The sequence below is a fragment of the Cryptomeria japonica genome, chromosome 8 (genome assembly GCF_030272615.1).
Source record: "Cryptomeria japonica chromosome 8, Sugi_1.0, whole genome shotgun sequence".
In the NCBI taxonomy this organism is placed as follows: domain Eukaryota; kingdom Viridiplantae; phylum Streptophyta; class Pinopsida; order Cupressales; family Cupressaceae; genus Cryptomeria; species Cryptomeria japonica.
In genome coordinates, this window is record NC_081412.1 from 489,760,746 (window position 1) to 489,777,023 (window position 16,278).

General features: G+C 36.9%; 1 protein-coding gene across 5 annotated transcripts in view; it reads left to right on the plus strand.

Annotated features, from left to right (window-relative positions):
- The window catches only part of LOC131060061 (probable zinc metalloprotease EGY2, chloroplastic), a 155,115-nt gene that overhangs the window by 29,435 nt on the left and 109,402 nt on the right, over positions 1 to 16,278 (plus strand). For all 5 annotated transcript variants that reach the window (XM_057993160.2, XM_057993163.2, XM_057993162.2 and 2 more), the window contains exons 3-5: positions 7,213 to 7,302; positions 7,407 to 7,460; positions 7,709 to 7,813. In XM_057993160.2, the coding sequence (XP_057849143.1) occupies positions 7,213 to 7,302; positions 7,407 to 7,460; positions 7,709 to 7,813 (249 nt within the window). The remainder of the gene's footprint in view (positions 1 to 7,212; positions 7,303 to 7,406; positions 7,461 to 7,708; positions 7,814 to 16,278) is intronic.

Sequence of the window (16,278 nt, forward strand, 5' to 3'; positions counted from 1 at the left end):
TTTCTTCAAGTGTAATGAGCATTCTAAACTTCCATGAGGTGAAGTTAGATGTGCCTTCAAGCCTATCTTCAACTTTAAGGCCGTTCACCATTTTCGAGACTTAGTAGATAATTCTCGAAGGAGGGAGAGAGGAGAGAAAGCTGAAAAGTTGTAGAGAATCTGATCACGATCTTCTTTCACCGTGGCTCTGATAGACTGATACTATGTTAAATTTTATGATCAGATTAGATAGACAGTAAATCAAACACAAATGCACAGAATATATCCTGGGAAAACCTTCCTCTTGAAGGCGAAAAACCCAGCTACAAGGAGTCTTAATTACTTCCAATAAAATGACAATAGTTTTATAATGAGTTCCTTCACACTTTGAAGCAATGTGACAACTGAATTTACTCTAGACTGCAATGTACAATTAATGACTGCTGTATAATGATCTCATCTTGATCAATCTGCTTCTATATCAATTGGTGTCCTTGATGATGAGAACACGTTGCTGAAGAATGAGATCGGACTTTGTGTAGAAGAACACAAACTGCTGCTTGCTGTAGAATAAGATATGTCTGACTGCCTGATATATGTAATCCGATGCCTTTGGAGGATGGAGACAAAGCCTTATATAAACCCGATATGTGTTCCTTTAACCATCACGACTCTTCCAAGAGTCGACCATTATAAAACGTCGTGTCTCTTTATTAACACGTTCCAAGGGTGGCGGGTTTAGTTATTTTAAATGATATCGGCACAATGAAGTAATTATTTATATAAATCGTAATTGTTCCCTTCACGTCTTTAATTGTTTTATTAGATTGACGTGTAATTGTCTTGGACAATTGTGTCGGTCCTAAAGGAGTCCGACCTTAGCTATTCACATTAACAGTTTCCAAGCCTTATCCTGTCAAACTTGGGCACCACTTCCACTACTAGTGGGCTGAGACATTATGCTGCAATATATTATAAATGAAAAAAATCAGCATAATGTCTCTTATTCTAATTAAGTTAAACTTAAAAATAAATAATAGAAAGAAAAAACGAAACTAGGGTTTCAAGTTCAACTTTCATATTTTTTCCATCAATATAAAATAAAACAAAAACAAAACAAATGTACAAAAAAATGGAAAATATGAAAGTAAGAAAGTAAAAAAATAACAAAAAATGGTACTTGCTTCTATAAATTTGCTAGAAACCTCTTCCAAATCCTTCTTTAACACCTTTAAATGCTTGAATGCAAGCTACAAACTTGCACAAACAATCAACAATCCTTATCCCCTCTTCAATCTATCTGCTGGTCTTCTCTTCAATGCCTCTATTTTTTTGCTCAAAACCCTCTTTTTCTCTCCTCGTGTTTGCAAACAACAAAAATTACTTTTTAGGGTGGGAGACAAAACATATTAACCTTTTGTTTTATTTAAAACAAAGTTATTTTTTTTTTTCACTTTTTACATGCTGATTGAGCAGTCGTCTAGCCCATGGGACTCGGCGAGTCTGCCAAGTTTGGCAGACTGGGCGAGTCTGCCAAAACTCGGCCAGACTCGGCCGAGTCCGAGTCTAGAGGCCATTGGCCTCGGTGAGGGCGACCTGCCTCGGGTCTCGGCGAGTCTTGCCCAGACTCGCAGAGTGTTGTGACCTTTTTCACACATCGCCCCATTGCAAATGGGGACCCCTGTTTTTTCTTTTTAGGGTTTTTGTTAGAGCCTTGTGACCTTCTTGCATCGGTATTGCCGAGCTTTGCCAGTTTTGAATGGTCTGAGTTTTGAAGTTGTTAGTCAATTTGTGCAAACCAAGATAGGACAGAGTCTAGACACCGTCAAAGTGCCTAGAAAGGCCAAAGGATGAAGATTGCAATTGATTTGGGTCAATTTGGACAACTTTCTATTTTTGGAAAGTTTTGCTTTTTGCTTTTTCCTATTTTTTAGGAAGTTTCGTTTTTGGCATTTCGAGTATGATCCCCGAAGTGGCTATTTTTAGAAAGTTTTTCCTATTTTTTAGGGTGCTTGCTTTTTCTATTTTTGGAAAAGGGATCTAGGGTTTGCACTGTCGACTCTGAATTACACCGGAAATGATCAACAAATTCCTCCGAAATTCAAGTTTTGTTCAAAAAGGCCAAATTCCTAAATTTTAGGGATCATGAGGAATTCAAGGGATGATTGAAGTATGGTTTTCAAATTTCAAGGCAATCCAAGGAGTATTGTTCAAGTTATGAAGATTCGAAGTTTTGATCTCATGGTGCGTGGATTTCTTGAAGTTCACCCTCCTTGGTTCTTGAAATCCATGAAGGTGATAGCAATGGGTCATGAAGTTGAGAAAGTCCGCCCTTGTCTAAGTGAAAGGTGCTTAAGATGATCCAACTCTGCCCTCACCATGGTGCAAGGAAGTGATAAAGTCCGCCCAAGGGTATGAAGGTAGCATGAGAAAGGTTCCTAAACATCATGAAGTCCGCCTTAGGGTATGAAGCAATGTGGCATAAAGTAAGTAAAGTCCGCCCTATCAAGAGGTTGAGTGCACAAACACAAGGAAGTCCTCCCTCCTTGGTCACATAAAGAACAAAGTCTGCCTTCATGAAGCTTAAGATCAGTAAAGTCCGCCATGAGTCTTGGTGCACAACCTTGGTGAAGTCCGCCCAAGAGAATAATCAAAGTGCAAATCCCTCATCAAGTCTGCCTAAAACACATTGAATGGTGCATCAAATCAGTGAAGTCCACCCAATCTGCAAGGTAATGTGGTGTATGAAATCTGTCAAGTCCGCCCTAGGGAATGGTTGCAAAGTGCACAAGTCAAACAAAGTCCGCCTTAGGAAGAAAGTTGAAGGGTCCAATGCAAGGTAAAGTCCGCCATGAGTCATGAAGAGAGAAAAGTCTGCCCTATGCTGCAAATGAAAGGTTCCTAAGTGAATTGAACTCTGCCCAAGAGTATAACATGAAGTGCACAAACTCATGGAAGTTCACCCAACTCATAAGGAATGGTGCACACATCCCTCCAAGTCCGCCCTACCTCAAGTGCGAGAAGAAATTCTTCAAGTAAAGCCCGCCCAACAACATTTTGCAAAGGGAAACAAAGTCAGTCAATTCTGCCCTCATGAGAAACATGCTAAATTTAGAGAGAAGGAATATTCCTATGTGATATCAGCACAATCTCTTGATCAAGTTCGGACTAAGTGCAGATTTGGAAAGTTTTTGAAAGAATAATATGGAAGATCAAATTCGATTTGCAGACTGAAAACCAAAATAGAAACTTCCATTCAGACTGAGATTTATAATTCAGTTCAACTGAGATTTAATTTAGAAACTTTCTTTTGCACTTTGAAGGACTAAAGACTAAATAGAAACAAATTCAAGAGGATCTTCTATGTTTCTAAATGAAGAATTCAAACTCTATACAAATACTTCATTCATTTCTTTCATTTCAACAGTTCGAGTTTGGAGAGCAAGATACTTGAAGAGAAGATTATTTCAGAGCTTCAGGAACAGTTCAAGGATTTTTCTAAGGCATTTACAAGAGGGAGAAGTGAAGATTTTCACACCAAGCATCCTTTCTACTTCTCTCTTGTCTAGATTTTGTAGGTGACGGGTATTCAAGGCAGATTTATTGAGTTTTCAATCTGGTTTTCAAATTTTGGATGGAGTTTTTAGGGACTTAGTCTGATTTTCAAATATTTTCCAGAATTTAAATATGATTTTAACATTCATTTCACAGATTTTGGGGCTAATTTATTCATTTTCAGACAAATTTCACTCCCAAACCTTCAAATCAGATTGAGTTTTCAAGGGTTTTTAAAATTTCTAATTGCTTGCAACCTGTCAAAAACTCAAGTTTTGAGGAATTGGAGTAGAAGGATCAAAAGCAGAACACACTTTGCCATCAAATCTTCGGAATTTACACTCAAAGTAAGAATTTTAACTTAATTTCTTTTGGGTTTTGCAGATCATACATGAGAGCTAAGGCGGGATTATCAAATGGAGTTACAAGCCAAATTCAGAATTGAAGACAAGTCCACGAGCAAGGTTTGTCCAAGCATAAAGATGGCCAAAATTTGGCTAAGTATGGAAAAAACTATTTCATAGAAAAAAATTCAAATTCCTCCATTATGGCAAAGGCACAAAGGAATTCTTCTCCAAATTCAAGGCACTTGAAAGAATTTCAAGATATCAAGAAAGAAAAGTCCTCAGATTTGATGAAAAGAATTTCAGACTTCTTGAGAAATTTCATCCATAATACCAGACCTATGGAAGCAAGCAGGACACCTTCTTGAAGGATTTCATCTCCTGAAGAATTAAAGACAAACTCCCAATTAGAATCGGATGGTGACAAGAAGAATCAAATTTCCATACTTAGTCAATTTCTTAACACAAACTGGAGAATTCAAGGAAGACATCCAACACGTTGAGGTGGCGCCTCATCATCTTCCAACCAATCAGATTGCTCCAAGTCAACATGTCCAGGTTCAATGAACCTGACTTATGCACAGAAGCTTCTAGAGGGCACACTTCACAATGCAACAACCTTCTATTTTTATTGTTGGTTCATATTTAGCAAGAAGGACAACTGTCCCCAAATGTAATTTTCTCATTGGTTGAGGGGTTAGTTGTAACAAACCCTAATTAGGGTTTTGATCTTTCAATCTGGGCCTTTGATCGCTGTTCGATCTAGGCCATTCAAAATTTTTGGACTCCTATATAAGGTTGCCTCCTCTCATTTGGAGAGTGTGAGGTTCTTTTGAAAAATTGTTGCAAGAAGGTTGTTTTCAGATAATACATTACATGTGTGCTTTCTCTTAAGGCCTTGTAATCTCTTTTATTTGAATGATTAGCAAGGTTCTCAATTTCCTCAACACAATAGTTTAGATTTTATTTCATGTATGTTAGATGAATGCAAGATTTGATAATTATTGATTTATGGTGTATCTCCGCTCATACTTTTGATGAACAGATGATTTTTGTTCATTGTGTAAAGTTAGTCTGAGCTTTCCTTTGTGTATGCTTAACTTCCGATCATAAGCACATCCCTTGAAGATTGCATCTGCTTTGTGTAGTTGTCCTAAGTGAGGTGAAGCAAAGTGTGGTTATTGAGATCACCTGGTCAATACCGTCTCTTGAATTCCTAGGAATAGATTAGAACTTCTAAACCCTTATCTCCTTTTCAGCTTTCATGATCCAAGCCCCAAATGATAGAGCTTCATTGTCTAAACCTTCATTGTGAATTGAATAGTCCAAACATAAGTCCCTTTGTGTATTACCAGCATATCACAACGCCCATTGAGCTTATCCACACGTCAAGACCTAACAAAAGAAACCTTGGAATCGCCATATGATCTTCTAGCAATCTTAGCATAAGCGGTGATTTTTCAAGAGAGGGTAAATTATATCTGGGTACTTTATTCTAATGTTTGGTAGATGATAAAACAGACACCAACATAGAGTCTTGTAACACTGGATTTGCACCTGTGCCAGTCACAAGCAGCACAGTGCACCAACTTCTCACTGCTCCAATCACTGCCATCCTTGATTGGTTCAATTGCATACTAGTGCCTGAAAAAGAACTGACACAAAAATTGAGGAACCAAGCCACAAAACATGTTTATTTTTGTCCCTAGTGAGCTAAGCAACCAAAACAGTTGATTAAGGCAAAGGATGAGCTAAGTTTTCACATCATAGAGGTAGTGGAACGGCAGTGAGCTAAGCAACCAAAACCATTTTGTCTGAGAAATAACTTGCTAGACCAACCATTATGGAAAAGTCTGCTTAGAGACAAATTTATATAAGAAAAAGACTCAAAACTGCTTCAACCAGTTAATTATCCAATTGTATAATTGTCCAAGTAATATAAAACATATAAATAATCCTCTACAAACACATTTATAGTTTATAAATTGCGAATAGCACTGAAAGCTTTAGAGAAGTCAGCATGCAAATGGGACTATGCATACATGTACCAGTCTTGCCTCATTATAGTAGAAATCTGCATCTGCTTAAGGTTACACGTTAGATGCTTATCTCTTGGAGGAATCTGCTTTTCATTGTAAATTGTAATCTAAACTTATATTATTGCCATACAAACTTTTTTGTAATTGATATTCTGTAAGCTCTTAGTTCTCTTCCCATCTTTATAATAGTATTAGCAGATAAACAGGCATTCCACACACATTGACAGCCACACTTCTCTCGATAAGGTTGTTCCTTGGGTTCAACTCTTAGTCAGATATAATCAAGCTGATATTCTTAGAGTTTGGACAGCTTCTAGATCCTTTACGTATCTTTCGAGGACAAAATATGTCCAAAGATAGGGTAAATTCTTTCTAAACAGACTGAACTGCAAACTGAAGCACGTCTATTCTAGAAGGCAATATAGAAGAGAATGTAGAATACCCTTATTGAATAAATGCTTTAAACTTATCATTACCCTCTTGGATTCAATTCTTTCCTTTTGCTTAACACATTATCTTTTGGAGTGCATCCACCTCGTGTTTCTGCCTTTTTTGCCTTTTTGGTGTCTATTAAACAATATGTATCTAGAGGTGCATCGAGTATGTCAAGTTCTTCAGACTCTTTTAACTTACTTTACATTGGTTTTGCTCAAATGACCAGCCATGTAATCATAGCCTCCGTTATGTGTTGTTATTTGTAACATGACTTTTACATTGTTGGATACACATGTATCTTCACCTGTATTTATATTTCCCCAAGTTGCCTACATGTTTATTCACTCAAACTATTCATTTTGAGTTTTCATCTAATTCTTAAATAAGTTTTATAGAACATGCATGCACAAATTAAAAAATGATGGCAATAAGCTCAAAATGTTGAGGCCTGAAACAAGATGGTCTAACAAATAACAGTATATAGTCAAATTTAAAGGGTATTCAGTGTAACTCTAATAGAACCATATAAAGAAGCAATCTACATGTGATTGCAAACTTGAATTGATTTTTTGAAAGTATTAGAGTAAGACGAACTGCAATAAAGTTTAGTTGAAAACTTCTGCAAATTGAAATCTACTAAACTTTAGTGCTGACATTATTGCCACTTTTATCACTAACCATTAAGATTTAGAGCCTAATATTTTTACATGATGTGATGCACTATGGCTTACATTTTATGGTCTTCATGCATGCTGTTTCTGTTCATTTATATTTTCTGTTATACAAATGATTTGAGGCCTCTATAATATTGTTTGGTGATTCTGAGGTGTTTTTTGTGTTTTCTTACACTGATGTTGTAGGAAGGCAGGGATCTGGATGATAGCAGTCAAAAGGCATCCCCTTCTGTGGACTCTGATAAGAATACTGTTGTGAACATTGAAATGGAACAGGTGAGTCACCTAGAATTCCGCTCTATTTCTATTAAATAAGGTGGATATGGATTTATTCACATATGTTTGTGATAAGGACTCACTGACAAAATATACCTTCACAGGATGAGATTGATGCTTCAAAAGTAACAAGTGGATCCCCACTTCCAGGAGTTAAGGTACTGTGATAGACATGGATGATCTGGATCATTTTATGCCCCTTATATGACAGCAGAGGACTATTGACAGTGCCAAACTAAATGTGTTATTTTTTATTTTGAATGGAAAAACTTACTGTATATGGTTGGTAGACAATATCAATAATATTGATTACATAAGCTGACATTGATTAGATGCTATTCTTCATGGTTACTAATGAGATTGGTCTCACACTATTAACTACTGTTGTTTGTTACATTTAAAACAGCCACCCAGTGAACCTGTAAAAATTCCAAAGGCAACGTTGGACATTCTCAGGGATCAAGTGTTTGGCTTTGACACATTTTTTGTTACAGGCCAGGAACCATATGAGGTGAGAATGCAGAATAAATTTTCACTTCATCCATATTTCACCCTAAAAATGGCAATTTTGGTTGCATTTCAATTTATTCATTGGATCCAATCTGTAAAAACTCATGTTTAATAGTTAAAGATTTTAAAACTTGCTATTGAAAGGACTTCTTTAATGAGTTTAAACGATACTTGAAATTCATATAAAGTGGGCTAACTAAGGCTACAATTTCTGGTATTTCTAGTTGCATATGCTGACTGGTAATTAAAAGAGAGTTGAATCTAGTAGCCATGAATTAATAAATACTTAAGTTGTTCAAAACATTTAAATTCATGTCACTATGTTCAAGTTGAACAACCCACCATTTCTCAACACAAAACTAACAAAAGGATTGATTATGAAGGTAACGATTTGGCCACTAGAGGATGTAGATGGTTGGAGAATGTTTTATTGAAATTTTTTCTCCCACAGTTCTTTTGGGAGGAATAATGCATATGCAGTTTCTGATTATCAATAACTCATACCAGATACCATTTTCTTGTTGCTAAAAGTTAGGACTTGCTCTTCCTTGCTTTTTGTTCCTTTTTATTGGAAATAATGATCAAATGATAAGTCCATTTATTCATTTAGCTGATGATGGCTGCCACACAAATTCGTTTTTCTCAATGTACTTCTAGAGAATAAGAGTTCACAGATTGAACCATAGTCTGCAGACTTGGACTCGGAGAGAACTCATGAGCCATAAATTTCAGACTTGGTGAAAATTGGGCAACCTTAAAAATACTTAAAATTTTGACAATTTTATTTTATGCAAAATACAGCTACAAAATATATCAAATTAGTTTGGTGGGGGTTTGGATGCAATGCTCCCAATGGGGTTGAGGGGCAATGCCCCTCGCAAGGGTTTGGGGGTAGCATCCCTTTTGGGGATGTCTAGGGACAGTGTCCCTAGCAGGGATGAGGGGCACACCATTTTCATAATTTTTTAGAAGGCAAAAGACAATGCATATAAATCCAAAAAATGACATTTTTGGAGTGTTCAACATGGCCAAAAGGGCTTTGAAGGTATAATAATGCATCTTTACATCAATTTTTCCACATTTTTTGGTGCAGGAAGTGAAACAATTAGACTTGCCAAATACTCACCAAAAAACTCGGCAATTTTTTTTGAAAAAATTGGCACCTAGACTTAGAAGTTAAACTTGCGAAAACTTGCTTGTAGAAAAATCATGCGAGTACTTGATGACTCACCAAGTTGGAAAACTATGGATTGAACTATCGTTTCATATCTAGTATTTTGTTCAATTGGGTTGCAGCATATGCAGGATGAATTTCCAAAATTTTATGTTACAAGAGTTAAGAAATCTAGATATAGTGTGATTTAAGTAGATTTATATAGGCAACATAAATAAGATCAAGTGAAATGATTTCTTTTGTCAATTAGGTATAATGATATAGTGAAAAGTAAAATTGCTGCAGGAGCATATTAGTACAACTTAGCACATAATTTTATTTCAGTTTGCAAAATAGGATGAGAATTTTAAAATAGCTCACATACATCATACCCAAATCCCCGAAGCTTTGAATCAGATTATAGAAAGTTATCATTGTTAGAAGATCACAGTTCAGGACAGTTAGCACTCAGTTCATTGGGTGAGGTTTGCGGAACCTTTCAATGCTTTATGGTGTTCAGCCCAACATACATCAAGGTAGTACAGGACCAGAGTGATTTGCAACTAGAACCGCATTGAGTTTCTTCAACACCGAACACTTCATCACTAAATTTTGGCTTGCCTACATGTTTCACAAAATGTCGAGATTGGAACACCTTGCTAACAACGTAGATCATATCTAAATATTGGAAATGATATATAATCACCTCTGGAATTCATGTGGAGGATAGCTAATCTTGAGAATTGATCTTAGAAGGACAATAGTTAGCGACAGGGGTACAAGGGGACGTTTCCCCTATGGTTTTAGGCCAAGTCCCCATACCGGGGACATTCTGGGGACAAGGGACACTTTGGGGATTTTTAAAAATCATCCCCAAAATTGATCTTTTTTTGGGGACATCCCTGATTGGAGGGTTTGCCTTGGAAATGCCAAGGGGACAGCTGACCATCCCCAGGACACATTGGGGATGTTTGAGACGTCCCCAAATATCTGAGGTATGGCCAGCCGTTCCCTTTTTTTCATTTCTGCACCGCCTCTATTGTTGGGTTCTTCTCACATCTAACACCTTGTACATCTTTTCATTGCTGCCCCTTAAACTTTTGGGCTTCTGAGTTGAGTCCAAGTTGTCAAACTTTGCCTTTCATCATTATGTTTTAAAGCTTTTGACATTTGTACTGCAAACTAGTTTTTGACATTGCTTCCACAATTCATATTCACATTGACATGAATTATGGAAGCAATTAAGTATTACTATTAAATTATTAATTTATTCCACTCTCATGTGAACTCTATTGTTGTGTTTACTTTTTGATTCTATAATGTATATGTCAATATGATTACATTTGCAACTTTATCAATGTTATTAGTTATGCTTTATCATATAAATCTCTCTCTCTCTCTCTACACACACACACATATACATATAGTGTCCCTGTCCCCCAAAAATGGCGTAAAAAATGCTGTCCCCAAAACCCTTCTTGCTACTTCGCCGTCTCCCCATCTTGGAAACTTGGTGAAACATAGGTTAGTGATTCAGTTAATGATTGTAGTGGAGTAATAGAGTGATAGTAGTACTTATCGTCATAGTAGGCATGTGAACCAATCTATATTTTGCATGTGCTAGGCAAGTGAGCCATTGCAATCATATTGTGATATTGAATTAATGAGAAGCTGTTTTGTTAGTTTTAAGATCAGACTGAAAATAGTAAGCAGAAAATAACAAAGGAAACACACATAACGCAGCAGTACCCTGGGAAAACCTCCCTCTTGGAGGTGAAAAACCAGCAACAAAGTCTAAATTCGTATTAACTCAGACATCAGTATAAGTCTTACAACTTCACTTCACACATGAAGTGGTATAATCAGCAGATGACCCGAATTAGGGCACACAACAGAATGAACAACACTTATTTGAGAAATTCACAATCTGATGCAGAATATTCGCTAGGTTTGAAGGTGACACACAGCCCTCAGAACAAGTTTGCAGCCTTGTGTGTGGATTCGCCAGCCCTAGCAGCAATTCGCTGATCTCAGAGATGTATTCGCCAGCCCTAGCAGCAATTCGTTGATTAGAAGAACAAATTCGCTGTGGATGAGCAGAAGTAATTCGTTGATCATGAGAGGATGATTTTCTGACTGTCTGTTTGATGCTTGTAAATGACTTTGTATATATATGAGACAAACTAACCTAGAAGCCTTAGGTTGGCCTTGCTAATTGAATTCATAATAATCTTAAGGTTGGCACCCAATATAGGGTCAGACCAATAATCATTTACAAGTTACATTTATATAAGGCTTGTCCTATCCACAAGTTACATTATATATGGGTCTTGCCCAATATTCATAGCAAGATATAATTACAAGTTACATGTATTTGATCCCAGCCCTAAGTTACATCATTTGCCTTCATGTTACATGTGTTTGGGCCTAACCCTAAGTGGTTTGGATTGCATGAGAGATAATACATAGGAATTTTAATTGTCATTGACAACATTGAAATTCAACAGTCAGGTATCCGAGCTAGCTACAATTTTCAACACTCCCTCTTAGCTAGGGAGGATAGCTGCCACTTGTCATGATCCATTCATGACCTTCATCTTGCATTGCCCGCATGAATGTATAAGCTCCATAGAGAATACCTGCAATAAAACACATAAATATCATGAACTCATTTCATGATGTCCATCTTGCATTGCCCGCAGAGGATGGATCCACCTTGCATTGCCCGCAGAGGGTGGAAGAGGTCTTACACCTCAGCCTTATCCCAGAGAAGGATACAATGCCACCTCGCATTGCCTGTAGAGGGTGAAAGAGGTCTTACACCTCAGCCTTCTCCCAGAGAAGGATACAATGTCACCTTGCATTGCCCGCAGAGGGTGGAAGATGCAAACTAAATTGCATCACTAAGATTGAGACTCCCTCTCAATCAATGCTGTGTTCTTCGCAATTCCAAGCTTCTCTCTGAAGTACTCAAACTTCACTTGAGCTAGAGGCTTGGTGAGAATATTTGAAACTTGTTCATCAGTGTTGATATATTTCAGCTGGATGGCACCTCTTTGTGCCATATCACGAACATAGTGATAATGAGTTTCCACGTGTTTTGACCTGTCATGAAACACGGGATTATTAGACATTTTAATACAACTCTGATTATCACAATAAATAACAGTGGATTCCCAAGGTTGTCCAAACAACCCAGCAAGAAGTTTGCGAAGCCAAGCTGCTTCTCTAGTTGCCACACTTGAAGCAATGTATTCAGCTTCTGCTGTACTCAATGCAACTGGGGACTGTTTCCTACTAGCCCAAGAGATCATAGCGGAACCCAAGCTGAAACAAATTCTTGAAGTGCTTTTCCTGTCGATAGCACTTCCAACCCAATTAGAATCAAAGTAGCCTTCCAAATTGATCACTGTGTTGATTGTATACTTCAACCCATAGCCAACTGTTCCACACAAGTATCATAGGATGTGCTTGGCTGCCACCAAGTGAACATGCTTTGGCTAGTTCATGAACTGGCTAAGTGCACTCACTGCATAGCAAATATCTGGTCTAGTGTTAACTAGATACATCAAGGATCCAATCAACTGCCTGTACTTTGAAGGATCTGCAAAATCAGAATTAGCTGCAGAAATACTCAACTTCTTTAAGTTAGTTTCCATAGGAGTAGACATAGATTTACAATCCATCATATCAATGGCATATTTTCGTGACTAAGGATAAGATCTTTGCCATACTTTTAGTCCTAGACAGTAATGCATTAGGCCTAGATGCTTCATTCCAAATTCAGTGGCTAATTCTTTCTTAATGCATTAGGCCTAGATGCTTCATTCCAAATTCAGTGGCTAATTCTTTCTTAATGCATTAGGCCTAGATGCTTCATTCCAAATTCAGTGGCTAATTCTTTCTTACATCTAATGATGAGACTATCTCCAACAGCTAGAAATAAATCATTCACATATATATAAGAAACAAAATTAGTAGTTCACTAATGAATACTTTTAAAGTGAAGATTAGAATCAACATCATTCTTGCAAGATCCTAAACTAATCAAATACTTGTCAATCTTCTCATACCAAGCTCAAGAAGCTTGCTTGAGGCCGTAAAGAGCTTTTCTTTAATCTGCACACATGAGATTCTCTATCTTGATTCTCATAACCTTCTAGTTATTCAATATAGACAACATTAAGAAAACAGTCTTTATATCTAACTTCAAGCTTGCAGCATTAGCTATAATGGTTCTAATATTAGTATATCTAGCAGCAAGAGCAAATGTTTCCTTCTAACTATGAGCTACACATCTAGCTTCATATTTTCAAAAAATTCCATATGGAACTCCCTCTTGATTCTTAATATAAAATTGTGGTAATCAAGTCTCATGAAGATTGCATAATATAAGAATCAATCAAGGAAGGCAGCCATAAATCAAAGATGAGAAATGCCAATCTTTTCCTTACTTCACTTTTACGAAATGGACCCATAGCACAATCATTATGATCAAGGCATACCTTCAAGTGAAGAAACCAAGCTCCCTCTTAAGCTTGTAGGCATGGTAATTCAAGAATCTCTTGAAGAGAAGCATCAACATGATTAAATATCCCAATAGAATGAATTAACATGTAAAGTAACTTATCTCTTTATTGACTAGACTTCCACCATTGACAACATATGCCAAGATTGCTCAAAAGGATATTGCCAGTCTATGATCAACTTCAACCATAGTGTAAAGCTACACAACATTCTAAAATTGTTTTCCATAGTTGAATAACAGAGAGTTAGCTATATCAGAAAACTAAGGCAAGTGTATGACTTCAGAAAACATTTTACAAAATCCATAAGCAAGGTATATAAGCCAAATTGTCTTTCCAGCCAATGTGTAAAATCAGATATGAGTATCAACCACTCAAAAGGAAACACATTGTAGTTGAGCACAAGCGTATGATCAAAAGCCAACTTCAATAAGTTAGATACCTCATTCGTCTTAGGTTTCATCATCAAGAGAATACTTACTTCAAAGAATGTAATAAGCAGTATGCTCAAATTCAAGAGATAATATCACAATGAATATTATGTGAGGATGGTGAAAGCTAGGACAGAAAATGCATTAGAGCTAAAGACAATCCTCTACACAAGAGGAGAAGAGCAAGGTTATAATAAAAGTATAACAAAGATCATGAGAGCTTTACGAAGAGCTGATGAGAACCAAGAGTTGCACGTCACAACCCTACATGACAACCTTATCCAAACATAAAACACTCATAGAACAGAAGATACAACCCATAAAAGATTTGATGCAAATCAAGAGACACACCATTAAGAGTATATAATTCCAGAGCAGCAAGACTATTGAGCATTTCAAGACTTAGATAGAATACGGTGCATTAGAACTATGTAACAAGTATCATAAAGGATCAGAGCATAATATGAAGATAGTAAGGTCATCATTGGGCATAGATACTAAATAGGATGACTAAGACATCTTACCTTTACATGCCTACCACACCAATGACTAAGGTTCCATGTTTCTGAATCTCCTATAAATTTATTCATCTTCCTATTTGTGCTTGCTATTATATCCATCATGATACTCCTAGATTTATATCTGAATACACATGCTGAAGTCTTAAGTGCCAAGGATGTATTTAGATCAATGCATCAATTCGGATCATTACAAACCACATCAAATAGGTTGAGAGATAAACATACTCAAAATAGAGAGTAGGGCATAACTAACTTCAATAATTCAAACAGGATTAGAACAAATTCTTACACAAGAACAAAGCTTGAACTAGGGTGATTGTTACAAACCCTAGGAAGATAGTTATGCAACCCTTAAAGGAATACTGAGGTCTGAAAACAAGTGCACAAACCGACATATGAAAGCACCCTCAGATGAAGTAGTTAACAAACAAGAGAACTTTGTGCACTAGATAAGGCACCAATAACAATAAGGCAATCAGATACAAATCTCCAAACCAAGTGGACCCTACAGTTGAGAATAGAGGAATGAGAACACCTGAAATCTTATTCTTGCTATCATCCCATCGATGCCCTCAATTTGCCAGCAGGTATATTGTCCAGGTTTGTTGCTGATTCATGCTAGCCCTAGTCCTGCAAAAGAAGTAATACAAGATCTACCTTCAAGCTGTTAGGCTTTATACAAGGAAACTGCTCTGATACCATGTTAGTTTTAAGATCAGACTGAAAACCATAAGCAGAAAATAACAAAGGAAACACACATAACGCAGTAGTACCCTGGGAAAACCTCCCTCCTAGAGGTGAAAAACCGAGCAACAAAGTCTAAATTTGTATTAACTTAGACATCAGTATGAGTCTTACAACTTGACTTCATGAAGTGGTATAATCAGCAGATAACCCGAATTAGGGCACACAACAAAATGAACAACACTTATCTGAGAAATTCACAATCTGATGCAGAATATTTGCTAGGTTTGAAGGTGACACACAACCCTTTGAACAAGTTTGCAGCCCCGTGTGTGGATTCGCCAACCCTAGCAGCAGTTCGTTGATTAGAAGAACAAATTCGCTGTGGATGAGCAAAAGTAATTCGCTGATCATGAGAGGATGATTTTCTGACCGTCCGTTTGATGCTTGTAAATGACTTTGTATATATATGAGACAAACTAACCTAGAAGCCTTAGGTCAGCCTTGCTAATTGAATTCATAATAATCTTAAGGTTGGCGCCCAATATAGGGTCAGACCAATAATCATTTACAAGTACATTTATATAGGGCGTGTCCTTTCCACAAGTTACATTATATATAGGTCTTGCCCAATATTCATAGCAAGATATAATTACAATTTACATGTATTTGATCCAAAGAAACGAGACTCGGACTCGGCAAGGCCGACTCGGACTCGGACTTGGACTTGGGACTCGGCGTCAGACTCGGCTACAGACTCGATTGGATTCGGCAAAGTGAAAAACTCAAGAAATTTAGAGATTTTTAAAGATTTAAAACTTGTTTCAGACACCCTTTATTGAATACACCTTAAAGACCCAATAACATCATCAAACTCGGCTCATTTGATTACATACACAAGTATACATCAATCACATAAGCATAAACACAAATTGTAGCTGAAGAAAATAACAAACATAGATATATAAATATTGTCAAATGTATACAATATTACAAAACTCATGGAATAAAAAATACATGTCATCATATGATCATCATCAAATGTTTCATACAAATACCAAAGGTAAATACAACTACAAGTCTATGGCTCAGAGGAGCCTGCACGGCAACACCCTCCTGCCCCGGCCCCCTGCGAAGGCATCTAAGGTAGG